Source organism: Enoplosus armatus, chromosome 9, assembly GCF_043641665.1.
Source record: "Enoplosus armatus isolate fEnoArm2 chromosome 9, fEnoArm2.hap1, whole genome shotgun sequence".
Taxonomy (NCBI): Eukaryota; Metazoa; Chordata; class Actinopteri; order Centrarchiformes; family Enoplosidae; genus Enoplosus; species Enoplosus armatus.
This window is the reverse complement of record NC_092188.1, coordinates 1,860,123-1,887,867: the sequence shown is the minus strand read 5'-3', so window position 1 is coordinate 1,887,867 and position 27,745 is coordinate 1,860,123. Positions and strand designations below refer to the sequence as shown.

General features: G+C 41.8%; 2 protein-coding genes across 3 annotated transcripts; one reads left to right on the top strand and one right to left on the bottom strand.

The window, feature by feature from the left end:
* Positions 1–812: 812 nt before the first annotated feature.
* rhbg (Rh family B glycoprotein) lies at positions 813–13,620 on the bottom strand. Of its 2 annotated transcripts, none has more exons than XM_070912244.1 (10): positions 13,240–13,620; positions 7,944–8,130; positions 7,466–7,616; positions 7,212–7,359; positions 6,148–6,314; positions 4,657–4,794; positions 4,364–4,497; positions 3,710–3,831; positions 2,995–3,068; positions 813–1,681 (listed from the first exon to the last, which is right to left on the bottom strand). In XM_070912244.1, the coding sequence occupies exons 1-10, from the start codon at positions 13,415–13,417 to the stop codon at positions 1,604–1,606; spliced, it is 1,377 nt and encodes a 458-aa protein (XP_070768345.1). In that variant the 5' UTR covers positions 13,418–13,620; the 3' UTR covers positions 813–1,603. The 2 variants fall into 2 exon arrangements, with proteins under 2 accessions (XP_070768345.1, XP_070768346.1); XM_070912245.1 differs by having other exon boundaries at positions 2,995–3,054; positions 3,714–3,831.
* Positions 13,621–24,365: 10,745 nt separating this feature from the next.
* On the top strand, positions 24,366–27,038 carry hapln2 (hyaluronan and proteoglycan link protein 2). The gene is made up of 6 exons (XM_070912247.1): positions 24,366–24,399; positions 24,621–24,725; positions 25,341–25,697; positions 25,814–25,930; positions 26,013–26,195; positions 26,761–27,038. Exons 1-6 carry the CDS (start codon positions 24,366–24,368, stop codon positions 27,036–27,038), a joined length of 1,074 nt encoding a protein of 357 aa, XP_070768348.1.
* The last annotated feature ends 707 nt before the right edge of the window (positions 27,039–27,745 follow it).

The following is a 27,745-nucleotide window of genomic DNA, read 5'->3' as shown; positions in this document are numbered from 1 at the left end:
ATGGAAACAGACAACATCACTTTTGAAGACCGATGATTGTGGGACAAGATTTGAAATTAGAACATTTCTATATGATTTACCGCGAGCGGACCTCGACGGACAAATGAGTGATTCCAGCAGAATATCTGTGACGTTGGTCATTCGCTCGCTGGGTGACAACCTGTGAGGAGGTTGGTGACGGGATGATGAGAGGTGATGATGATGATGTGTCAGTAACAATCCTTCTGAGCATAAAGTTTCTTCCTCGTGTTCACATTGAATCTTATCTGCCAACGTAAGACGCAGGGATCATGAGTCCCTGGAGGAGGTTTTCTAGATCCATTCAAATGAATGGTTAGTTGTTGATGATGATGCTTCCTCCTCCTCTTTCTCCTCCTGGCATTAATCACCCCTCATACTCAGGCCCTGAGGAGGCCATATCTAACAAGGACACACACTTTCTTCGGCTGTTTGATCCCCGAAAGTGAAACTGTGTAAATGATGTGGTGAGAGACAAACCCCATCTGGATTGGAGGCATTAACCCCTTCCGCCGTGATTGCTACACAGTCATTAAGCCTTCAAGGAAAAAAAAGGACTAATGATGACTGGCCTTCATCATAACAAGCAGAGACTTGATTGCACAGCCACTTGCACTCTCTCCCACATTTTACAAAATGACTGAATAATTATAATATTCTAAACAGTAACAGACTTCCAAGGGGGGAAAAAAACATGCATTTCCTGAAAATGTCTTATTTACTTATATGTTTCATTTGCCCCTCATTATAAGAGAATATATACAGTTTCATATTACATATTAAATGAGACCCAACACACTTGAACAATTTATTTTGTCAAAAACTAATCCAATATTGTGTTTTAAAATACCTTCAGTTCACATAACATTGTTTCAAACAGTGAATGCAGCTATCATCGTCTTCCAAATCAACTTAGGCCAAACTGACATACATTTAATATAAAGGTACACAACTGAACCAACAGTGACATTTCTATTCTAACTAATCATATACACTTTAATATGATAAAAAAAAAAATCCCAAACCTAAAGTATTAGGAGATAATACATACATAAAAAAACATCACTGTGCCTCTGCATTGTTTTGCATGAAAATCCTTTATTTAAAATAAAGAAAATAGTAAAAACATAATTGTTTCGCTTTGAAAATGTCACAAATTTTTACATTTTATAAGACTCAGTTGGCCGTTTCTATTGAATGGAGGTTTCTGGCTCTGAAGGAGTCTGTTTGTCTTTGGTTTGAACAGGCTGCTGAAATGAAATCCTGTAACCGTGTCTTGGCCTGGTTTAGGGGACAATTAGACAGCATCTTTCATCAAATAGACACATCATTTCCCAATGCAGTCTTTTCACAGGCCTGCGGCAGCGAGCGGCTCTACATCGACCTCTAGTGGTCAAAGATGTCACTAACAAATAAAAGGGAGTTCATTTTTGAGTTTTTACACGTAAAAAAAGACATTTGGCAGTTGACATGAGCACGATGCAGGTACATTTTTTATTCTTTACAACCTACAGGGTGTAATACTCAAGTGCTAGGATGTTAAACCTCAGTGTGTGTGTGTGTGTGTGTGTGTGTGTGTGTGCGTCTAACTGTTGAGCTTCTCAGACTCTTCCGTCCTCACAGTGGTCAACTGGCCCTCATGACCCTCCTCGTCTCCAGGCACCTGAGACAGAGAGAAAGAAAGAATGAGATAATTGAGTTTTTAGACTTCTATGACCTCGTCTGGTCTCAAACATCCCTCCATCTTCCAGACTAAATACAGTCTAATTGTCGCTTTTCAAGGTGCACGTTAGAAGCCACTTCCTGCTTTTATGTCATTAATTTTCCCGTGGTGTTACGTCTCTAAATGTCAACGTCCCCCAGGTCTCTCTGAAGAGCTGCGTGTAGCGTGCATTTGTCTTTCGTTCCCCTTTCAGATATTTATCAAAAAGAAAAAAATTGGAGTTAAGGGTGGAAAACAGCAGCACCGAATTACTTATTATTTGATGTCATTAATTCAAGCAGAGGACAGAGAATCAATCAAATCTTAATAAGAGACAATGGAACAAAAAACACTCCAAGGGGTTATGAAAATATCTGCTCAGTGCACCTAGAAGTACATTTTATTTTTATCTGCATCTTTAAGGTCTAAAAATTAGGTCCATACTGCATTCATGAATCAACAGATTTAATTTAATGTTGAGCAATGTTATTAATTTAGTAATAAAAAAAACTCTTTTTAGTGAAATGATCAAGTAAACCACAAAAAAGAGGCATACATCTGCATGTAATTCTGCAACATTTACATGATACTACATATAGTAACATGTGCACTTATATACCTGAACTCAAATGCACATAAAACAAAAGCAGACATGTTGCATTGTGGGAGAAATCTAAATGACGTCAGCCCAAAGTGAAAAGGCCTGACATCATCCAGGAGGGACTCTGTAATCCACCTGGCTGATGCCATCGTGTGCATTTGCGCCACCTGGTGGTCAGACAGCAGAACTGTCTCATCTGACAGAGATCAGCAGCCTCACAGTCTGTCAGCGCGACGTCGCCATCATGTGGTGGCAAAGATTTAATGCTACACTCTTCTACACCTGGAACATCTAATACCTTTAAGAAAATACTTCATCTTTGTGGTGTTTACTCACAAAGATCACTGTTGGTGCTAATTATAGGGAACATTTTATTCCAAATTCTATTCAAACCCAAGTAAATATTTACTTATTATTGGAAGCCTATTGTCTATTTATTATGTGCTCGCCTTTAGACAAATGTCACATTTTTGCATGCTCAGCTGACCTTCTGTGCTCTGGCTGACAGACTCGGAGACTATGTTTGCAGTTAAATGACACTGATTAATTGGAAGTGTGCTAACCGAACACTGTCTCTATTTTCCCCGTAATCAGGACCGAATAACATCATTTCTTCCATGAAGCGGCTTGAATATGAGTAGGAAGTGATTCAGAAACTAAAATACGTCCTCACCTCCCAGTAGATGCTGTCCTCAAAGCAGATGGTGTCAGGAGGAGCGCCGAAGACAGGCAGCTTCAAAACGAAACCTAAAACAAAGAAAAGACACCTTGTCATTTGTATGTACATTAAGGACAATCAGAAACGCTCATGCAATATTAGTCTCTTTGGTAAAAGTACATGTATGTGTCATTAAAACAGCTGAAATGTGCCTTATAAATAAAATGGTCTTGGCTTTCTTTTCAAACCCACACACTCCGTAAGTGAGGACATTTATCGGTTGTTATGCTGGAGATGTTTCTGACCTGTCATGACCTCTGTTTTCAGGATGTACAGTGAAGACTTTGCTAATAAGAGAAGTTACTTCCAAAACACAGTTAAGGGAGTTCTGAAAGACAGAAATCCTGCCAGCTGAGGAAGTTCAGTCTCTGGTGTTTATCATTAACCCAAGCAGCACCTGCATGGTCATTACTGTGCATGATAGGGCAGTCAAAATCTTACTTCCCCCCCCTTTAATGAGTCTTCCCAGCAAGTGCTGATTTGTCTAGAAGTTAATTACAGGATACATTTGTTTGAAAGTGAGTTTTTGAGTTGTCTGAGTATCTCATGATCTGCTTCACACCCTTTATTGAGACGCTGTTCAAACAAATGTTATCACTGCTTATTGTGTTGTTTTGACTCTGTGTCGTGAGTGCTTCATCAGAATAACTGAGCAGGACGTGACACCTACCGACAATAAGTCCTCCCAGCAGGGCGATGCCGAGGGTGACAGCCAGGGAAATGGCCTGACGGCCGCCCTGCACGGACGCCGTAACATCTCCGCTTGCCACGTCAGGGAACACGTCTGTCATACTGAAACACAACAGCAAGTCCACTGAGGTTTTAACGCTGCTGGATCACAACATATGGACAGGGAACAGTCTCTGTGACACTGAGCTAGGAATGCTTCAACTAACGGACATCAGTACAGCAAACAGACTTTACACATCACTAATAACTCAGGTCTTTCTGCAGGTCTTTGCGTGCTGACTTTGCACCGAATAAAGAATGTGAGAGCAGCCTGAAGAAAGCTGAGATCTGTCAGTGTAGTCAAAGTGATGTTATCTGTAAGCAAACACACTCCTGCAGGCTAGCCCACACACACATTATCTTATTCAAACTGAAAAATGTGGAAGTTCAGGACAAACCACTGCTGGTGTTTTTTGGCCTCTCAGCTGAAAACAGTCGAGTTCAGGCTTGTTGAAGTCACTTTACGTGTATCTGATGCTAATATCTCTTGTAATCCTTATTAGCAAATACATGCAGTGTGTAAGAGGACACTGAGTCTCTGTCTCTGTCTCTGACTCTGTCTTTGTGGCAAAAACAGCACAAACTAAATGTTTACCCGTCTCCATAAACGTCCGAGGTTGCCACGGCAGCAGTCACGGCTCCCACAATAGCGCCCAAGACGCCGGGCATGCCGTGCAGGTTGTGAACCCCACAGGTGTCTTGGATCTTCAGCTTCTCCTCCAGGATGGGCTGAAAGGAGGAAAAGAAGGATGCTGATCATGTGGCTGTTTGTGTTGTGGAGGAAACTGCAGGAGAACATCACGGTCTAAAATACATTTATCTCTTTTCTTCAGCTCTCCACTCTTCACTGACTCTCTCATAAAATACAAAAGGCTGAATCATCCTTACTGAGAGGTACTTGAAGCCCAGAACAGAGATGATGCCGGCCAAGAAACCAACAATCATGGAGCCGTAAGGCGTCAGCATCATTTCACCGGCTGTTCCCGCTGCGACTCCACCGGCCAGGGCAGCGTTTTGAATGTGGACCTAAAGAGGAGAAAAGGGGTGAGACAGTTTTAATGGATAGTATTTAAGCATTTTGCAGATGAAGAGGAGGTTTTAATGCAGTGCAATTAATCCTGAAAGTCACTGTCCTGCCCTGCACTCCACCTATAAGTGCTATTGGGCTATTGGGAAACCACAAAACAGCAGCATTTAAGAGACAAACGAGATCACTGACACATTCAGTCTTGCTGCACATGAGTTGAAAGATTCAAGTGTGTTGCACTTCAAAATCACAGGTGGGCGTGGTCAGGTGGGTCAGGTGCAACAAAGCACACTCGACGTGATGTAGGCAGGAATATTAGATTAATATTAGAGTGTAGTTACTCCTTCAGCCTCAGCAGGCGATGCCAAAGACCCAGAGATAATGGACAGAGACAAGAGAGAAAGAAGCCGTGCTCAGTTAGCTAAGCTGACCTGCTATTGCAATATATTAAGGGAAATGATTACATGCAGAGAATAACTTCTATAAGATCTATTCTGTGCTCAACACATTGATGTCTCTTATTGAACCTGGGTGTTAAAAAGTGCCACAATTTCAGAAGCTACTGTCAAATTAAATTACATATTTTCATACAATAATAATTCCTCTACACAATATAATGTCCCAGCATGCACAAATACGATCACATAAAGTTCAAATCAACAGTAGACTATAAGGGGGGGTGCAGCATGCAGAAGAGGCACACAGTCACATCTTTTTGGGAAAGGTCATCTTGTTAAAAAATCTGACTTGCACTTTACTATGTACTAAACTATGAAAGTCAAATCTTTTATTTTCCTGCTTTTGGACTCTAAAATCTCTAAATCTGCAGAAATCAGAGAGGAAACATAAATGGGTCTGCACATCTGCAGAGGGAGCATCTGAGCAGCAGGACGTTTCAAACAGAGGTTTGATCACTATCAGCTCAGGAATGTCCCGTCTTGATCTCAGGATGATTTACTGTTGACAGCTGAGCGCGACAGCGACCATACAGAGTTTAACTCACATGTTTCTTCAGGTGACACATTCATCAGCTTTTATCTTTTGAGTGACTCAGTCATGAGTTTTGAAATCTGATAAACCAAACGTTGTGGTTCTTGTCTTTACTTGAGCACTTCTGTGTCAGCAAGAGAGAATTTATTACACCTTTCTGGGCTTTGCTGTGTTCATTTTGACTGTGAACTAGAAGCCGTCGTCTTCTGTTTATACAGCTGTGAAACTGAAGAGCATTTTGACTCAATCGTTTCTCAAAGTTACAAACTCAAATTCATGAGAAATTATTCCTTTTTGTTCTTGATTTGATTCGATTTCGGAAACCACAGTTCAACTCAGCAACGGCCGTCTTGCGTCCTCACCATGTCCAGCTTGCCGTCGTGTGCTGTGAGGGCGGACATGCCGTAGGTGGACAGAGTGCAGGCCGCCAGGGAGTAGTAGGTGTTCATGGCCGTGCGGTGCTGGTCGTCTCCATGAGCTGTGATGGCGGAGTTGAAGCTGGGCCAGAACATCCACAGGTAGATGGTACCTGAAGAGCACAACCATTAGGACAAACAATAAAGCTGCACAAATGACAGTTCCAAATGGCAGTGAAGTGCAACAGTAAACGGACTGCAACACGCTCATGTTTACCAGCCAGTCTCTGACAGTTTATGCCTGCAGGAAAACCAAAAGGATGAGGATCTATTATGGGGAAGTCCAGCTGTCTCTGAAAGGAGCACATGCTGCTGTTCAATGAGTAAACCTGTGTTAAAAGGGGATGGGATACACGTCTTTGTTTACTTGCGTTTGGTATCAGAGGTGATACAAAGTCAAGTCAGAGTCCTAAACGAGTCACTATGTGGACTGTAATGACATTTTTGAATTAAACAGAGAAACATTTGGCGTAGTAAATTTACAAAAATAATGAATGCTTTTTACTGACAAACGCACCTTTCCCTCCAGCTGGCACGTGATTGGCTGCTGATGGATTTATTCAAAGTATATATAAGTATATTGGTGTTAAAGTCTTTTTTTGATTTTGTCAAGTCATCAGAGTCATGAGACAAGTCTGACTTGAGGCCAAGTCATTTGACTGCAGGCGCGTATGTGCATCCTGAACATGAGACCTCACGTTTACATAAGTATTTAAGGAAAATAAAATATGTCCAACTGAATTTAACTGAATGTACAGTATGGAGGAAAAGCATTGCTGCACTGATCTCTAAGAGTTTGAAGGTTTGAGTATATCGCCCCTGACGACACCCGTCTGTGATGTCACTTTGTAAAGTAGTGCGTTGTGAATTTTTGCATGTTGCAACCATTAGATGGCGGGACAAGCAGAATGTTTAATCTGGGTGTTGGTCCTCTTTAAACTGAAAAAAAACAGTAACAATAACAGTGTTTTCGTTTAAATAATAAGGCTCCTGGTTTGGGGGATGTTTACCGATCATAGCGAACAGGTCAGAATGGTAGACTGAGCTGTTCCTGTGTTGGCTCTTATTCAGGGTGGGCCGGTACAAGATTCGGGCCACCATAAGGCCAAAGTAGGCTCCGAACGTGTGGATGGTCATGGAGCCCCCGGCATCCTTGGCCTGAAACAAAGTTAGCCACGACCTGCGTTAAACAATGAACCTGCATTCACACAAAAACAAGTCACGTGGATATCTTCAGGTAATATCTACGTTTTTTGTAACTCACCCCCAGAAGAGTCAGCAGAATGAACTCATTGACAGCAAACAGTGTGACCTCGAACATGGCCATGATCAGCAGCTGGACAGGACTGGTTTTACCCAGAACGGCTCCGAATGAGATGAGCACAGAGCCGGTGCAGAAATCAGCATTGATCATACTGAAAGAAATAGAGTTTGATAAAAGACAACATTTAAGATTGATTTAAGAAGATTTAAAGCTGCACTTATCTATCTATCAGTGATTGCTGGTATCAGAAATCAGAATCAGAAATACTTTATTGATCTCGGGGGGGAAATTATACAGTACCGGTGCCCCCATTCAAGAGTAGAAAGTAGCATAAATTTAGAAATAAGAGTATGTACAAAAATAAGATATAAAAAATAAGAGAGGATTGAGAGCTAAAGATCAACACGTGGTTTAACATCGTTTATGTGTGCATCTGCAGTGTGTGCATTCATACATGTACAGCATGTTTACCACATACCTCTCCACCCCGATGTGGATCTTGCCTCCGTGCATACCGTGGAAGAAGCCCTGCATGAGTGTGGCCCACTGCAGAGCGAAGGCTGCGATCAGGAAGTTGAAGCCCACGCTGCTGAAGCCATAGCGCTGCAGGAAGGTCATGAGGAAGCCGAAACCGATGAAGATCATCACATGCACATCCTGGAAACCTGCACAATGTAGAAAACAGAGATTATGCGCCTGGTGGACTAATGCTAAGAAGGTGTTTTCTGAGCCATGTATAGAACCCCCCCCCCTCAAAATTTTCACTTTACTGCATTGAAGACACACACCTCAGCACATTACAACTCAGAACTTTGGGTGTTGTCATTGACCCTATCATTTAATTATCAATTAATCTGTCAATATCTTTCTCAATTAATTGATTATGACATCTATAAATTGTGTGCAACAGTCCAAAACCAAACAAAGATATTCACTGTACAATGATATAAAACTGAGAAAAGCAGCAAATCTTCTAATTTGGAACCTGAGAATTTTTGGCATTTTGGCTTAAAATGACTCCAACGTTTCATAGATTATTAAAATTGTTGTTGATTAATTTTTTCTGTCGATCAACTAAACAATTAATTGACTAATCATTATACCTCTAATTAACTCTGATTATACAGTTATATACAGTAAAAGTAACTTGTAAAATTAAATCGAAGCCTATTTACAATTGTAAACTATTTGGACGACAACTTGTTGGACGATATTAAATCTTTCTTTTACACGTTGTCAATGAAAAGCCTTCCAGAGTGCCCAGAGCACTTCAGTGAGGACACCAATCATTTAGATCAACCTCATATCTGCTCTTCAAAAGCACCCGATCACCGCCAACAACTGTGTCACTTGAAGGCTTTGTCATTGAAAACAGCCTGAGCCATTCTCTGTGAACGAGTACAGTTACATAAGCTTTGGTCAGCTGGGACTTCAGGTTCAGCTGTGACCCAGGCCTGCACAGTGTTAGTCAAGTGGTCTTCCACAGTGATATTCAAGTTTTAAAAAACTCTACATTGTCCCAGATATGACTGGTTCACTGTGTAAAAGACTAATGAACTCTCTCAGCTGCACCCTGATGTTTCCTTGTCTCGGTTCACACAGTTTGTGAGCGCTCCTGTCCAGCTCTCCTTATTCGTCCCAACCTGCCACACACAATATTGCACTGTGCTGAGGCTGCTGTTGCCATGGTGACCGTCAGTTGGCATAGCCGGGCGGACGCGTTGCCAATGTCCCCGTTGGCATTTTGGCCCAGATACATGCACCGACACTGAGGAGGACACCGTGCTATTAAAGCGATGACAGGCTCTGCTGGCTGTAGAATCAGTGTCTTACTGTCATTGGAGTTCTGTTGAAGCTAAACTAATGTTTTCTGCTGATGTTCTCTGTAGAATTGACCATTGTGAGGCCAAGAAACTCCACAAAACAAAAAATGTTCTTTAAGCTCATTTAGACCATCATGGGAGACTAAAACTCTCCATTGAAATCTGTGCAAATGGATTCCTTAGTTGGGTCTCTTTAAAGGGACAATTCACCTAAATCACAGGAAAAACAGCCTCATGGGTTAGGCTCTTAAAAAGTCAGCTAATAAAACTGAAAATATCTGCATGGCTTGTCACGACAGCGATAAAACACTTTGGGGATTTGGGGTTCTTTAATCCCAGCAAAGGTCAAAACTATCACTTTACCCCAGTGGATATATATGTATATATATATATTTTACATGTTTTAAATATAAAATAATAGTTTAAAAAGTTCCATTCACCCTTCTTAACTACTACAGACGCAGCTGGTCTTTGTTAAAGCCGTTTCCAACACCTTTAAAACTAAAAGACCCCACCCATTTTTAATGACAGCTCAAACCTGCGGCCTCTTTCATCACTTGACTGCCTTGTTCACCTTCATGTGATCTGTTGCACAAGAGGGAGACTTGTAAGGAATATTTTCAGTTGACATACCGTCCTTATCTCGCTGGAACATATAGAACAGAAAACAAACTGGCTGTAAGACCACAGACACAGTGGATTTACAAGCTGCACACGATCCTGCTTTAAACAAAAAGAAAGAAAATGGCCAGGTGTGTATGTCTGTTTCTACCTGCCCTACAGATGACCTGTCGAGTGTGGACTTTGTTTATTGTAGTTTTTTTTCCAGGAATACAGTAAGTGGAGGTTGTATATATACAGCACTGGAACGTGAAGGGGAGTCAGCTCCCGTGACAGCGAGGGTGTCAGGTTAAAGATTATCTGGAGCCATTAAATCTAATGGACCTCTTATTTTTCTAACCTCACCTCAGACAGTCTGTTACCTTCTGTGGTTTGAAATAGCTGCAGAGACAATTGATTGTTTCTTAAAACCAACCTCCAGTTTTCCATCTTCTGGCAGATAATAACTCATGACTCAGGAGTAAAGGCAGAAGTAGCATGAAGTTAGATCAAAACATCTGAAGAAAAGGGCTGCAGTGGATGGCTGGGTAAGAAAAATGGTGGACTTTGACACAAGCGACTGCAGGTCACATCCTGTCTTCTTCCACCTGTCAACACTGGTTTCTTTTAAGTACGACCATGTTCTTTCTCGAACCTTAACCAAGTGGTTTTAGTTGCCTAAACCAAACCTGAACATCTGTGTCATCACAATCCTGTGTTACAGTTTCGGAGGCCACTGACAAACGATGACTAGAAAATGAGAATTTGTTGGTTAAGTTGAATGATTTTAGTGATTCTCACAAGAAAAGTCCACGAAAGTCCACCAACAATTCATCCCCTGAGGAGCATGAACGTCTGTACAAAATGTCATGGTAATCCATCCAATAGTTGTTGAAGCTAAAAGCTAACACTTTAAGGCGTTTGAGCTAACAACCAAAGCTGTTGTTCTTAATAGGACAGTCTTGAAATGTCATGTTTTGCACGCTTTCTTTAATAGGGGTCAGGGGTCATGCTCGGGCTCAGAACAGAGGTCAAATGTCAGGCTTTGATAAAGACCAGCACCCCCTGGACAAGGTAGACATTTGCTCAAGGGCACTTCAGCAGGATGCATACCAAACCAAGAGGCTTCAAATGACTTCTGTTAACTGTGAATGAGTGTCATATATACTTCTCTACACTAAGTACTTACTACTATGACAACAAACCAAAATGATCCGGCTTTTTTAAATAACCGGGAAAAGCTTAGACACTTAACGTAATTATTTTTTTCTCCTCTTTGAAAGTTCAAGTCATTCAAAATGACTCCAACGAATCAGGTCATGTTTGGAGCTTTGACGTGAACCTGAAATTCGTGTTTCAGGGCTCCTCCTACCTTTCACAGCATTTATAGCCGTCATGTCAAAAGCTCAACGTCAGAAAAAGTGATCAGATTTAGATTATTTTTGAATTTATTTCCCTTCATTAAAACTTTGTGAAAATTGTATTTTGTGAATGATTTGGATGATTTCAATAATTTGGTGCATCTTTTATTTATTCCCTTATTTATATATAAAGTATAAAGTAATTTTTTTCTATATTTATTCTTCATTTAAATGCATTTCAACATGTGACGAAAACTATTGAGTGAAACAACGGTGAATTTAAACAAACTGAAACTTTGCACAAAATATTAGCTATTAGCAGCTTCAGTCTACCAGCCTGTAAAAACCCTGCAGGTTCGTCCAGCTTCAGGCGGGAAGCTGCACTTTCAGGTGAACCCTTCAGGATTTAAACAGCGTAAAGTAAGAAGAGGGCATTTGTCTCTCTACATTCCCAGGTAAACTTCTGAAAGTGTCTGACTTGTTAAGACGCGCCCCCGACGTTACTTCAGGCTGATTTTTTAAGGTGGAACTGTGAGGAGATGAGTGGCTCAGTGAACTGTGGAACAAAATGGAAATGGAAGAAACAGACAGAAAAGTTGTTTGCAAACTATTTTCAATTTTTCATAAAAAAAATGTCTTCATTATGTTGATTCAAAGTAATTAGTAGTATGTAAATGTAATTTTTAAAGAACAGGCTTAAATGATGTCATCCCCTAAACATTTGTCTGACATTTAAAGTCTGAAATTCAAAACTACATATTAGTCAATGCTGAAAAACAACTTTAAGCTTTGTGTAGAGTGAGTGTCAAATGTGTTTTCTGAAAGCAGTAATGAGCATTTTACAGCCTGTAATTAGAGGCTTGTGTTTCTACACCATCAATCCATATAAATCAGGAAATGAATGATCAATGGATCTACCTCTATGGGACAGCAGCGGACCGGAAGACATCTCTATACAATGTTCACTCAGAAAGAATGGGACCCGTCCAATTAGGGAAACCAGAGAGCTGCTGCAGCTTCTCATTCCCTTACACAGAATACAACATTTCCCTGATGACACAACAGTGTTCACAGTTTGACAAGAATCCAAATATTGGGATTATGTAAATGAGTTGGGGTAGCAGGTATGGCTTACAGGTGCGTAAACCTCACAGAGAGAGCATGTCAGAGAGGATTTAGGTGTTAGAGAGGAATGTTTAGCATAATCAGAAAGACAAAATGAAAATATTCTTCAATGCTAAAAAGGAAACACATGAAAGAGTCCGAAAAACAAAAGGCAACAATGAATATTTGGAACTGCTTTAAGGTGTGCAAAAGAGCCAAGAATTCAAGCTTCAGGTGGTAAAAAGTTACCTTAACGGCTTTGTTAAGCTTTTTTAATCGTAACTTGCTCACACATGATGTTTGGATTATATTTATAGATAAACACCTGTTCATCACTGTGTGTGAACATGCATGAGGCTTAAAGTTCACTGACTTCTTCCTGCTCACTTTCACTTTGGAAGTCATTTGAGTCATTTGACAGGAGAGAAGTTACTTACAAGACGTGTCTCGTTATTAACAGATATTTTATTTATTTATTTTTGATGAGTTTTAATTAAAGAAAAAATTCTGACTTCCCAAGTTGTATTCAAACATTTATGGGCTTGATTATGTTCCTCTATTCCTAATCCTGATATTCACTGCATGTCCTCAAGAAGAAGGTAGAATGGCATCATGGGGCTTGTAGGCAATGTCTGTTCCCCAGTAAACATGCAATTAATTGTAAAATAAAGGACAAATTGGTAGATTAGTGGTATTGTGATCAATTAAATACCTTCCTTAAGTATTTGCTTGTGATCAAAGCATTGTAATACCCACAACACTGATCTGAGTAATGTACAAACTGGGTCTTGAGATACCCTGCTAGATGCTTCATCTGAACAGATTGACCCCTGAACCCCACTGAAACCCCTGAGCCTGAACCTCCAGACATCCACAGGACACTCACTTGGGTAGCGGAAGTAGAAGTCGTTCTCGTAGTCAGAGTGGGTCTTGTTGTGCCACTTCTTTGCATCCGTCTCATAGTCGTACTCCACCAGCGCACCGAAGAGGATGATGAGGATGATCTCCAGGATGAAGCAGATGATCGGCAGCTTCAGCCGCATGTTGGTTGCAGCGTCTGTCATGTTTGATTCCCAGCGAGACGAAGTGAGGCTCGTTCTGGGAGTTGGGTTTGAAAGGGATTAAAGATCCAGCACAAAAAGTTAGACCCGCTCTGTCTCTCTCACACACACCCTGGGGTGTCCTCAGTGCAGAGACGGGAGGCTGGTGTGTGTGTGTGTGTGTGTGTGTGTGTGAGAGAGAGTGGAAGAAGAAGCTCACAGACAGACACAAGAGCTGGTCTTTCATGTGTGTTTTTGTTCAGCTGGGTCACACCTACCGGACCTGCCTCCTACATGAATAGTGCAGCCTCACTTTTAGCCCCGCCCCCCTGCTACTGTACTTGGTCCCTAGGTGTTTGAGCTCACCTTAAGTCAGAGAAAAGAAATAATCCATTACTATGTGATAGGAACTCTCTTTTTGGTAAAATGTCAACTACTTTCAGGTCGTAGTCTTGGACAGCAGCGTCTTTTAAGCCAAGAAAGTTACAGCAGTCACTCTGACGCTGACAGCACTTTGTCACAGCTGGACTGTCAAGGACTTGTTTTCTGTTCAGGTGTTCATCACCTGCAGTAAACTAACGTTGACATTTTCTGCTTGTGTTTCACTCAAAAGCAACAACGAGCTTGAGTCAACACGGGAACTGTTGACAATGCAGGCGAGGTTAGCTAACAAACACTGACTTGTAAAGGCAGATTTAAACCTTTGTCTGCTGATATTGTTGAGAAATCTTTTTGAAACATTAAAATCTTATGATCACAGGTGACATTTTTACTTTAGTACAAAAAAAACCCTCTGCAGGAGCTACGGATAGCCAAAGTCCTGCCGTCATCTTCAGACTTCAGCTTCTTCAGGAGTTTATTATTCATATTCAAAGACAAATAAAACAGCATTTTACATTAGAAGTTGAAAACTTTGATGTTGACAAAGTCAAAACAGTGATTCATTTGTTAGCAGACATGAAAACTACAACAGGACATTTTGAAGTGTAGCAGCGAGCATACTTGTTATTGTAATTTCAAGTTTTATTGTTATTATTATAGTATTTTTAATTTGTGGATATTTTTGCACCTTCGCAGTTCGGCCCTCTCTATTCTGCGCTAAATGCTAATATTAGCATACTAACATTCTCACACTGACAAAGCTAACATGCTAATGTTTAGCAGGTATAGTGGTTGCTGTATCCTTTACGCATTATTTGCTGGCCTCAGTTACTGAGCCTTCGACAGTCACAATACAGAAAGGATGCGGGCATGGCGGTTCCTGAAGAAGACTGTGATTAGATGTTACAGGCTGGAGGTGGAGTTAAGGGATAATTCTGCATGCCTCCTCCTCCTCCTCCTCTTCCTCTTCCTGCTGTAACGCTTGATAAGAGATGTCACTCACACCTGTATCGGTGTCCTCCATCAGCAGAAACAGCCTTTTCTTCAGAAAGGTGAAACAACAGGCAGGAATGTTGTTATGATTTTGGGGAATTTGAACTATTATCACTTGAGACCACAGGCGTCAAAGAGAAGCCATGAACTGCGCGGTGACAGAAGAGGCCTCGAAGTCTGCTCAGCATCCTGTGTGACCAGCCAGCTGACATCAAACTGTATGTCTCCACTAACGGGCGGGCCGGTGCACCTCATCCTGCCTCACCATGTTCTGTTATGAGTGTACAATTTTTATTAAAGGATAAAGTCACATGTTCTATATTTTTGTCAAAAAAGACCCAAAACCGACAAAGACTTGATCCTCCTAACAGGTCTTCGTCCTCTGAGCCATAGAGCTCCATTGTTGTCCAAAACACCTCAGTGAGCCGCACTGTGTCACCATGAACACACACACACTGTAGTTTATTTTGACTCAGTCGCACATACATCGTCCTGCTGCCCCAAATACTCACTAGGGCTAAATGTGGATTCATCCGCTGCTGAAAATAGTCCCCAACAAATGCACCATTTCCTCCGGTTTGAGTATTTTTGTTTTCTGTTTTATTTCTGAAATGTGTTCACCCCCTGAGGACTGATGATGTCCCTCTTGTGTATGCATGTCACGACTTCTTGACTAGCTAGTTTTCCTACCAAAATGTAATAAATATCAGGTTACAACAAACTGAGCTATTCAAGTATTAAACTGTGAAGGATGTGCAGAATAAAATCTATCCAGAAAATAGATCATTACAGTATTTGTATCCTGTGTGCTTCTATCACAACTTGTACAAACAAAATGCAATATTATCTATCAGTGCAGGAAATTGTTGGATAATGCATTATTATTTGTATATTTCATTTTTATTATTTATTAAAATGGGGAATGACATGCAACAAACCATGCAACTCAAAACCCAGGATATCGCGGTTCATGGTCGGGACATTCAACCCATTCAAGGCCAGCAGAGCCGAGAGGTCAATGTTATTTTAGTTCAGTTTAACTGTACATTAATTATGTCATAATGTTGACTAATGATGTAGTAAAAGTTATAACATCATTAGTGACGCACATTTTCACTATCATCTTTAAGTAACATTGTTCATTTCTCACAGATTACGCGACATTCAGTAACTTTCACTGTGTTTGTGTCGACACATCATGTACAACATATTTGTAACACATTCAGTATCAAAGTTTGTCATTAATTCTAATCAAAATTGAATTTGCTTGCAGTCCAAAAGAGTCTTTTAGTCTTTTTTTCAGGGTGATTCTTCTTATTTCATATATCAGTGTTCCAACAGAAGCATGATCTCATAAAATAATTGATGAATCTATTGCACACTGAAGGACAAGAGTTGATTCATGCAGGTGCAGCCTTGTTTTTGGAAGAAACCCATTAGCTTGTGTCACATATTTGGATTTATAACTTACAGGAACTTAAAACTTAAAGCCATAACGACGTCTTTTCTTGTTCATACATGCCCACAAGTCTCATCTTGTCTTTTCTGCTGAACCGCTCTCGTTTCTCGATCCTCATCGCTTCATCTCGGCAGTTAGAGTTACAGGTTTCACTTAAATCAACAAGCCTCCAAGCCAACGTCAGGTTCACACAGTGAGCCTCTTGAAACTCTGGCCAAACATCCACAGGTGTAGATCCAACCAACCGCTGCTGCTCACCAATGACCCCTTAGGTAATGTACAGTGTTGTTTTAACAGTTGACCTCTGACCTCTTAGTACATTGTGTTCCAGTGTGGTGAACAATGTGTCCTCTGAAGTCAATAAAATGAACGCTTTGCTAATCCCCCATCAGATGTAATACGTTCACATTGGCTAACATTATAGTGGATGAATCCCTCTTTTCATGGAGCAGCAATTGCTTAGGTGAGTACAATGTCAACAAAACCAACAGAAATAACTATGAAAATAAGACCCAAGCGCCAATAAACTGGAATTATCTTTAAGATATCAAATCTGTCGCTGTGGTTCGTTCATATGTTTCATGTGTTCTTTTTATCCTTTTCCTCTCTGAAGTCCTGCAACGTTATTAGAGATGACTGTTCCAGTCCGCTGCCAGGTAAATGTGAGGAGACTGGAGAGATTACAGGCATTATAGTTTGTTTGTTTTTCTTTTTTCTGTTGAATGCCAGAGAGATGCCACGAGTCGCTGTCATTCCAGATCTCAAGAAAGACTCGTGCTGGTGAAAATACAAAGCGTCCCTGTCAGTATGACATTCATGTCAAATGGTAGATAATATTTAACAATTCCTTAAATACTTTCCATTCCACCGTAAATGTTGCAGTTCTGTTATCCCTGTACCATGTGTTAGTCAGCTCCACCAAGCTAAGATTTTGTAGCTCGACTGACTAGATTCAAGTCTCTTTTACCAAGAACGCGTTTTCAGTGATCTCTCTTTTTTTATTTTTCCAAACGTGGAACTTTTGTTTAGTAAAAGCTGGTGAAAATGAGTCTGATTCTGTTTCTGACTCAATGTTTTGCTTTACTTCAAAATAAAAGCGTGAAAAAATCAAAAGTGAAGGTGACGTTGGCTCGGATGGATGGATACTAAACACTAGACACAATAGAACATGTTGTCAAACAATTGACAGCTTAACATATATTTATACAGCGATAACACAGTGTTGTGTGTTAAACCGAAGCTGAAATACATCCACATATCTCCGTCCAAAATCAAAACAAAACAGTTTTAAATTCAAGCTGCTCAGTTGGATTAAATTGTCCGTGGCCGAACAACTTCTACTGTTTATTTTCCACTGGATCAAGTAGCCAACTGATAGCAGTGAAAGCGGGCCAGTATTTCTGAAACGACTTCCAGTATCACAACTGTATTAAGAAAAAGTGTGGGGGAGCAGGGACAAACTTAAAAGAGACTGTGATAATACAAAGATATAATATGATGGAGTGAATTCAGTATTTGTACGCACCAAATACCAAAACGCAGCCGCTAGCCTGCTGCTAACACTCCAGCTGCTAGCCTGCTGCTAACACTCCAGGTGCCCCTCCCCGTCTAACCACCGATGTGAGAGCATGAATGACTACGTTGTGTGATCAAAGTTCAATTCAGACAATTTACATGTATTAATCTCTTTTTATTGCCAACGTGTGAACGATGTGTAACATCACATAAAAAATGAGACCCTCCCCGACTTTCTCGGTTGCCTCTAACAGCTTGTTTAATAAGGAAAGTCATTTTGTGAGTTTATTTATTAGACTAATAAAAAGAGAGTTTGGTTGCTTCGTAACGTTAGCTGATGAAGTGACATTTTGTATCTCGGAGCCAATGGTCCAAATAAGATATAGGAACATTACAGACAGTAACGTTATTGTAAATCAGTCTGTTGTCAGACAGACACGAGGACGCTGACTGCCGTTCACTTCACGGCCACCGGTGTCGCTAAAAACAAGGACTTTCTGAAAACTCCATATAAGAGCCTGTAAGTGAACCCGGGCCGGATCAGACTACACTTGACCCCAAAGTCCAGCTTGTTTGATTAGTGTGAAGCGAGCGGGTCGTTGTTGACATTGTCTCCACAGTAGCAACAACAGTAGGCAGAGTGCTCATAGTGCTCTTTTCTACACCGGAGCGACAACATAAACAAATGTGCATAGTTGATGACATACGTGTACTCTTCTTCTTCTTGATGTGTTATGGCGGGTACGGAACAATGTAAAAGCTGACCAGCAGGGGAGTGGGGGGGGGGACGAATCAATCATACCTAATGTGAAAACGCCCTGACATGCAAAAAAGTACAGTTGTTATGTCTCTGTCCTACTGATGGGGTCACCAGATCAACAACCTTCCCATCAGGACATATCCTGATAAACTACCTCTTTTTTTCGTTTGAGGACTTGTTGGTTTTGTCACCTGATCCTCGTCAGGGACTCCAGAAGTCCAAATGTGCGTGCCACAGTTTTTTTTTTTTTTTTGCTATGGAAGTGGATCCTTCTTGTCACTCCATCAGTCCAGCAGGCTGGCTCCGGGGCCCCACTGATAACACAATCTCCCGATCAGAGGCGGAGGCAGGAGGGCATCAATAGTAACACCATGGAGGCTACAAGAGGCCTGGCACCAGATGAAACCAGATAAACACAGGACCAGACCTGCCTGTTATGTAACGCAGAGATAACATACATTAGGACGCTGTACAGGTATTTCACACTTAACTTGCTGATGCACAGTAGAGCTATTATACTGAACTGTGGGGGCTTTTGGGGGGTCTACATGCTCATTTCAGAGTGAGTAGGTGTGCAATGCAAAAACATTGATCTTAGCATTTTATCCATGGGTTCGTGATACATTTTCTACAAGTGAATGTGGTGACTTCATTTCACATATTTTATTGTCATAACTAAGCCTCAGTTTCAGTTTCTGACATATTTTCTTGTTATTACTAACTGCCACGTTATTCCACAAGAAAACTTTATTTCGCTGTATCATGAAGCTTTCTTGTTATTTCACAAAATCAGCATATTCATCAAAACAAGAAACTTGTTATATTGACATCTCAACTTATTTCACTATAATAATATCACATGAAAAGTGACCAAATCTTTTTTTTGTCATGGTGGCAGCAATACGCTACCTTCCAAACCTGGTCCAGAGCTTTTTTCTGCCCGTTTATCTGTCATATGCTGTTTCATTATGTTGACACATTATTAAAACGTATTAAAATAAGTGATATCCATCAGGACAAAAACAATAACCCTTTTCTAGCAGAAATGCTGTGTATGTTGAAATCACATTAAAAACTGTGTTTTTCTGCTGAGAGATTTGTGTGTCTGTGTCTATTTTCCCCAGAACGATGTGAAAAGCATCCTTGTTGCGGGGAGTTGTAGATACTGTATTTATTCATGAACACACACACACACACACACTCTCTGTTGCTGTCTTGTATTGTTCTGTGTTGTGGCGTTTGGTGCAGACGACCCTGAGGAGCTCCAGGCTAAACAGAGTAAGACAGGTATGGGAATGTTGACTTATCTCTCGACCGTCTCTGCTCTCAGATCTATATCTACCTGTGTGACTATCTCACAGGGCGTCGTTACAAAACGAACTCAACTGGTAAGTGATTGGTCGAGGAGCCTCAGGCTCATCAGTAAATTACTCCACATTAAAGGACAACAGGTCAAGTGCTTGTTCTCCTGTTGTTGTCTACATGTGTTCCCTCTGTTTGTGTATCGCTGTTTTGTTAAAAGGGTTAAATTGACAAAATTGAATTTACATTAATAATTGTGCTTTTCACGCCTGAACCGTACTAGCATTTTAGACTGAAAAATAAAGTTAACAAGGTTAAAGTGCTAAGGGCTATGAGCATGAGTCATTGATGAAGTACTTCATAGCACCTGGCAGAGCAGAGTATGTGAGCAGCCAATCAGTGAAGAGCCTGCACGGCCTGCTGGGAGACTGGAGAGAGTCACATGTCACACAATCATCAGAAAATGTGACATAAAAAAATGCAGAAGAGAGAGTCAAATGACACGTCTCAGTGATCACTTGACAACCACCGGCACAGCACGGAAATGTGACATCACAAAAATGTACGAATGATGGAGAGAGTCACATGACGCCTGTCAGATAACCAGATAATGTGGCGTTCTGACAGAAATTAGAAATGAAGACATTTTAAAAATGGCTGCTACATGATTAAGCATTACATAGCAGGAGGAAACGTTCTTGTACCGCACAGAATTCATAAGGAGGTGGTGGAGGTGGTGGGGGTGGATGGGTGGGTGTACACTGGGTCCACATTTACATTTACATCTAATCATTTGGCAAACGTTGATGCTCGTCGTGTCAATCCAACAGTCAATGATCACCCAGCTCTGCAGCTCCCGCCAGCTCGACAAACTGTTTTAGTGCCTTTCAGCTCATTGAGTTGGTTTAAAAAACGGTAAACGTCATTTTTCAGATAACATGGTTTGTCTCGTTGAAAGACTCACAAAGGAGAGAAGGTAACAAATGAGTTCTCCTGAAACGGTGTTTTTATTTAAGTTCTTCTAGAAACACAAAGAACTGCATCATTCCCAGGCTGACAGTTTCCAATGCAATCACACAACATAATCTCATACAGGTATCTGCTCCACTGATACTTTACTGTGAGGAAAGGAATGCAAAACTGTTTTCATGTTGCTTATTCAAAGAAGTTAACTGTTTGCTGCATAATGAAGGGTCAAAGGTCAAATCCAAATCCATTTGGACTCCCTAACCTAACATGTGTGAGGTGTGCAAAGACAACAAAGGTGCCCGCAGTTACCTGCATGAATACAGGTAACCCTCGGTCAGACAGGGGAGCCTCTCTGAGCTGTCAGGAACATTTAGCTCTCTAAACTGTGAGGAGGGCAAATCTGTCACTGCACTCAGAAACTGTCACTCTCAGCGAGGGCTTCAGGAGACGGGGCATCTGTAGGAATGTTAGAAATGTTTCCGGGGGTAGCGTGTCTTTACATGGGGAAGGGGGAACCTTTCAGAGTCGTAGAAATGTTGTCAGAAAGTACATACTTTAACCCATGAGACCGCCTTCGTGACCCCACATCTTGTCACGCCTTTCGTTAACAGTCACGCACCGATGCATCACGCAAACTGATACGGCATCAGGGCTGCAGGCAGGCCCGACCTGCTCTCATATCAGCCTCGCTCATCTACTGTAGATGGATGGGAGGGACATTCGGCCAGTCGGCTCTTCAATTAAAGACTGCTGAAGATAAGGGTGCTTTCAACAGATGGTTTCTGTTCTTACTGACTTCATGTGACCCTAAACAATCTGAATCAACAAATATCGAAGTGATTCCCAACTCAACTCGCTGCTTCAGGAGTTTTCCCTCAAAAATAACTTGCAGGGCACCAATAACAAATCCATCAATCAAATGGAAATGAAGTGTCAGCGCGTGAGAGAGCGCGCCGCGGGGCCAACAGAGTTCACCTGCAGGCTGGAAACCGAGAGCCTTCAGCAGCTGCAGAGGAGAAAGGAATCAGTCAAACAGGGAGACTGAGTGACAAGAAATGACTGATGCTCGTGTCTTTAAAAGGAAAACATAATCCATCAAGGCTTTCAAACCAACGCGAGGCAGTCGCAAAAGAATACAATAAACCCGATGGCATGATAAGAAAGTTATTCAACTTCAACTTTGGCATGTTTTTCTGCAGAAGTACTAAAAAGAAATGCTCATTGTGGCGTCGTGTCATTTGTCCCCAAATTACTGTACATTTTACAAAGAATACTGTGTGGTGGTCAACTTAAACTGAGCCTGTTTTTCTTCCTTTGAAAAAGGAAATGCATGGTCTTTCTGACCTCTGACCCCCACCTGTAAAGAACTGTGATGCCACAGTGGTGCTACTGTTAGAGTAAAGTCATAAAGTCCTGTTATTCATTGATGCTAAAGTATTTATACAGTCTACATACAGCAGAGGGCGATGTTTGTGCTGCTCACTCACCAAACTGAGTGGTGCTGATGATGGAGGGAGAAGGGGGGGGGGGGCATAAATGACTGTAAGAATGTGTTTTTTCAAAATGTCAAAGGAGAACTGTTCTTTGCTGTATTGTTGATCTATTTGCATGTTGCTCTGCATTGACTCTCCTTCAAGCTGTGCAAACAAAGTTCCAAACAAAAGTTACACTTTTCATTAATGACCTGAAACTGGTCTCAGACAGGATTCATCGACTTTAAGCCATTTAGTTGATGGAAGACGTGTCTCATATACTTTCCAAAGGTGTTAGCTAAAGCTGCTATGTCACCTTGAGTTTACTTCTTTTTCACTTTCCCATTTTTTTTTTAGAGCAATTTTACAATTTTAGATCACAGCTCAATTAAACGTGCAATGTTTACATTTATTTTTATGTTAAGTGTTACCTTGGTGCTGGTTCTGTAAAAACTTCAGACCATATGGATGGATGGATGGATGGACAGATAGACAGTTCTGCAGAGACAGTTGGACGTTTTCACCTAGAGGTGTTTGGGTGAATACTAATTGGAAGACAAGAAAGAGTCCCATTGATGACAGAGCACAATGGAGAAGCAACACAAGCAAAAACAGAAGAATCCCATTATTTCGTCTTCTTTCCACATTGGACGGTGTTTGTGTGACCGCCGCCTGCTGTCACTGCGTGGAGACCGTGACTGTCACAATGCGACCCTTTTTCCCGGGGGGCCACGGCGGCAGAGGAAACTAGAGCCGACACATCTTCCTCTCCCACTGCCCCCAGAGCTGTGTGGGCAACAACAAAGATGGCTGAATGCACACTATAGTCCTCTTTGGCACCAACCCTCTGGGAAAGGTTAGAATACACAGGAAGGCTTGTTGTCCGCAGGCTTCAGTGATGGCTCATCACCGTTTGCACTGTATGCTGCAATACGCTGTTTGACGGCAGGAGACAATTTAATAGCCAGCATGCAGATTTGACACTTTAATTAGTCAAATATGGTTTTAAAGAAATTAGAGTAATTTTACTGAACAACTTCTCTTGTTACAGGAATGTTAAAATAAGAATCTGTTGCAGATACCTGAAACAATTGACTCGCTGATTTGTATTAAATTTAATTCTGGAGCAAAATACTGTGAGGTTTTAAGACTAGGAATGACAAAAGACACCGAACTGTTTCTTAGGGATTAAAACTTTCAGCATATTGCAGCACTGGGTAGCTCAGTCCGTGATATCACACCAGGCGTTTGGCTTTAGACAGTGGTCTTGTCATTGTCCAGTCATGTCAAATCAGAAGGAATGGTGGCACCTACAGACTCAACGAGCAAGCAAAGTAACCCGCTAGTGAGTTATTTAGCTGCTCAGTACAAGACTGTCTTTATTCTCACAGGGACATTCAAGTATACTATATTCTATTCTGAACTGGGTCCAGCTAAATCACAACTTCATTGTCTGTGACATAGCTTGCTTGCTCACTAGCTAGTTAGCCTGGCTAGCACATGGTCCATAATGAATGATGTATATCAAAAATAAAGCTTCTGGTCTGAGGTTGGGTTTGGGTCTCAAATTTAGGGTACCAGCTGGATTCAGTCAGGTCAGGTCTTAAAGATGCAGGTTCGGATCTTTTCCTCCATTGGAAGCAGGGCAGTTGCTGTTGTTCCACATCGACTAACATCAACTAGTACGACTAACACAGCACAACTGCCCATTTCACATTTCAATATTTGGTTTGGAAGCTGAAAACTACTCAACAATAATACATTCTTTCAGTTCTCTTCACTTTGTCTCACTTTTAAAAAGCAAAACGAGGAAGATATCAGAGGACAACAGAAACAAAGACAGCATGTCAGACCTTCATATGGTCATCAACATCTGGAGGAGAGAGGACAACAATCCTGTTGACACGCTGTTGACAACAGACTGGACCATATGACCAGAGTGAGGGGAGAGGGGGGGGGGGGGGGGGGAGAGTCAGAGAGAGATGAACTGGGTATGTCAGCTGAGCAGAAGACAGAAGAGCCAACAGGGATAAACAGCAGCTTCTACGTCCCACTGATGTGAATTATCCAGGAATTCAGACACTTTGAAAACGTCGTCGTCATGTGGGACAACGCGGGAGGATGACCGCACATCTGCGTCTTCTCAACTTCACAGGTTTGAACTATTGTTTTTCTTCCTTTAACGTTGCTAAGGTCAGACTCAGAAAATAACATTTCAGTGCATAAAACCTTGGATTATTTGTCAAACTTACTACAGTTTCTCCTCATTGATGGAAACCTGTCAGGTGGTCTTGTGAGAACAAAGATGGGTGTCGGTTTTGGCGCCAAAGAGTGAATCTCATCAAAAACTCTGTGCTGTTTTCTTATGAGCTGTAGGAGCTGACAGAGTGACTCCCTTCATAATGAACTGTGCGGTGATTCTTCTGTTAACATCAAGCTGCTTCACCTGGTCGTCAGCTATATACACCCCCAGCATAGCAGGTACAGTCAGAACAGTGAATGTGATGAGTGATCGGACTTCTCTCTGTGTTCCCGGCATGTTCGACCTCTGTGGAGGCAACCAGTGTCTAAACTCAAGAAAACTGTATTCAAGGATTATAACTTCAGTAGGCTATAAACTGTGGCTGCGTGATTTCAACATAAATTGAAAGAGTTGTGTCCATTTTCTGTCACGTCACTCAGTGATTGGCCAGTGGAGGTGTGAAAGTATGCAGGGTTTTTACCTTTTTTGCGCATGTCACGTGAGTGCAGCACCTTCGAGCAGAGGAAGGTGTTGTCCGCATTCATGTGATTTATCGTGTCGAGATTACAAAGACACACAAAAGACACTGAATTCTTGGAGAGAGATCGGGGATGCAGCTGGCATCAGTAGCAGACAGCTTCTCTCTAAATGTGTACATACAGTGTATGTATGAATACATATATTCCTATTTATATATAGTCTTTTAGATGAATTCTAATTATGACTTTGCATTGTCTTGCATTAACCACCATGTTACCATGTTCAGAAAACAATGGTGCGGTCTAAATAACTAACTACATGGAGTAACAGTGACATTGGGTGGCACTGACACCTGCATCCTGTTTCACCCGCAGCAGCCAAGAAGCTGAAGTACCTCCTCGAGCCGCCTGTGTTCGCTGAGGTCGTCGGCCGAAGGGGAGAAAATGTCACCTTGCCGTGTATCCTGAGAACCAAACCTAGCCATTACAAAGTGAAATGGACAAAGCTGGAGCCGGAGCACGTAGGGCCGGAGAACATTATCATAATTTTAAATGCGCATGCCTCCAAGCCATACGGCCATCTTGGAGCGCGGGCTTCTCTCCGGAAGGCTCACACCATGGACGCCTCCCTGCAGCTCAGACATCTTGAGCTGGAAGATGGCGGCAAGTATCGCTGCGAGCTTGTCAATGGCATCGAGGATGAGAGCGTTGTCGTTAATTTGAGGATTGAAGGTAATTGAAGGAGTCCAGAGTCTATTCAAAATGTTAGACTGAAGGAGCGGCTCCCTATCTGCTGTCTGAAAATATCAGAGGATGCATAAACACTGACAAATGGCTTCTATCTTCAGGTGTGGTGTTTCCATATCAGAGTAAAAATGGCCGCTACAGATTCACGTTCCATGAGGCTAAGGAGGCTTGTGCCGAGCAAGATGGCACATTAGCCTCCTACGGCCAGCTGTACAGAGGTACCGCATACTGTGCAAAGTGCTTCTTACTGTTGTCTGCAGCTATTCCAGCTCTCTTGAATCAGCATGTCTCCTCCTGCAGCGTGGACGGAGGGTCTGGACTGGTGTAATGCAGGTTGGCTCCATGATGGGACCGTTCATTACCCCATCATTCACCCCCGACCTGCCTGTGGAGGAGAGCTGGTCCCGGGCATCCGCAGTTATGGACCAAAAGATAAGAATCACGATCGGTTCGATGCTTTCTGCTTCACCTCCCAGGCGTCTGGTAAGCTCCGAGTGCCGTGGCTTGGATCAACATTTAGTCTAGTCTCAGTCTAGTCTCTTAGTATTTTAGCCAGTTGCAGGCCGTAAGAGTCCGTGCTGTCATTTGACTGATATTGACAGTGAGGTTTATTTATCAGTTTCAGATTCAGTTTCACCTTCAATGCTCACATCAGACTTATTTCGAAGCAGTGGTCATCGTGTCTGGACCAGAAAACAAAGCCAGATTCCAGGAAAGTCAGGAGCAGCACTGTTTAGTGTGAAGAGAAGGATGTTGTTTCTTTATCTCACAATCATTTTGTAGTGTTTCTATGAAATGTCAACTCTGTGAGGCCCAGCTGACCTTTAGTAGCTACAGGGTGAGAGTGGGACTGATAGTAGGTTGACAGAGGACAATAAAATCTGTTGGTGAGACACGATTAAAAAGTTCATCAGTGGGAAAATACTTGGCCGTCTGTCCCTGGAAACTTCCACTGATGTCAGAAAAACGTGAAAACAAGTTAAAAACAAAGGACTTACAGCAGCTTGATTTTGCGTTTCCATAAACCCTTCCTCCTCCCCTCTCACAGGCTCGGTCTCCTACATATCGGGGGCTTTCTCCTTCGAGCAGGCGGGACGCGCATGTCAACATCAGGGAGCTGAGTTGGCGTTGGTCGGCCAGCTTTACTCCGCCTGGCGCTTCCATAAGTATGACCAGTGTGACGGTGGATGGCTGAAAGACGGCAGCGTGCGGTTTCCCATCAACAGCCCCAGAGAGCGCTGCGGTGGCATCCCCGAGGCAGGGGTGCGCTCATTTGGATTCCCCAACAAGATGATGCATCTTTATGGCGCCTATTGCTATAGGTAGCCCAAAGTTAAAAAAACACATTTTGACACCAGGGTCTCAACAGACCTGTGAGTCTAAGCAAGAAAACCTGAGAGGCCCAGAAATGCACCGCACAGCATGAACAGCTTGATCTGCCAATGGATAGTCCAGAGCAAGAAACCTCACATTTGAAGCTACAGACAATTACTGACAGCAGAATTACAAGGTTATATTTGACTTTTTGTATTTTCAAAATGAAATTAGTCATATAATTGAGTCATTCTGAGTGCTTATAGGTGTCAGTACAGTGTTATTTATTGAAAACAGAGATCTAATTTCTGAAACAAAAGGCCCCATTTTGTTAACTTGTAATAACGCGCTGACATTTCTGCATTGGGTAACTCGTCAACGAAGGTATAGCAAGTTAAACATGTTCACCCTTCACCCGCCAGCGTGTCCATTTAACACGAAGTGCTTCCTGCGAGCTCATTCAGAGAAGCTAAAACTCTGACATGTAAATAACAGTCAGCTACTTTAAGGATGAACTGGTTTATCTGTAAATGAATTACATGTAATTGAACGTATTCAATAAAAATAGTGTATGTCCACATATCAGCGTATTTTGCAAATTGAGCTGTGTGTGTGTTCACTTCATCTGTCTTTTACAAAGCTTGATGTCACAAGATGACAGACCAAATGCACTGAACAGACAGGATGTGCTGATCCAGGGACCAAATGATGATGCTTTT

Excerpts from the sequence above, each read along its gene's own strand:
- hapln2 (XM_070912247.1), top strand. The coding sequence starts at position 24,366 with ATGACCGCACATCTGCGTCTTCTCAACTTCACAG. Across the intron at positions 24,726-25,340 it reads ATACACCCCCAGCATAGCAG|CAGCCAAGAAGCTGAAGTAC; the intron begins GTACAGTCAGAA and ends TTTCACCCGCAG. Across the intron at positions 25,931-26,012 it reads CTACGGCCAGCTGTACAGAG|CGTGGACGGAGGGTCTGGAC; the intron begins GTACCGCATACT and ends CTCCTCCTGCAG.
- rhbg (XM_070912244.1), bottom strand. The coding sequence starts at position 13,417 with ATGACAGACGCTGCAACCAACATGCGGCTGAAGCTGCCGATCATCTGC. Across the intron at positions 4,498-4,656 it reads TGGGCTTCAAGTACCTCTCA|CCCATCCTGGAGGAGAAGCT; the intron begins GTAAGGATGATT and ends TCCTCCTTTCAG. Across the intron at positions 3,832-4,363 it reads TCGGACGTTTATGGAGACGG|TATGACAGACGTGTTCCCTG; the intron begins GTAAACATTTAG and ends GTTGTGTTTCAG.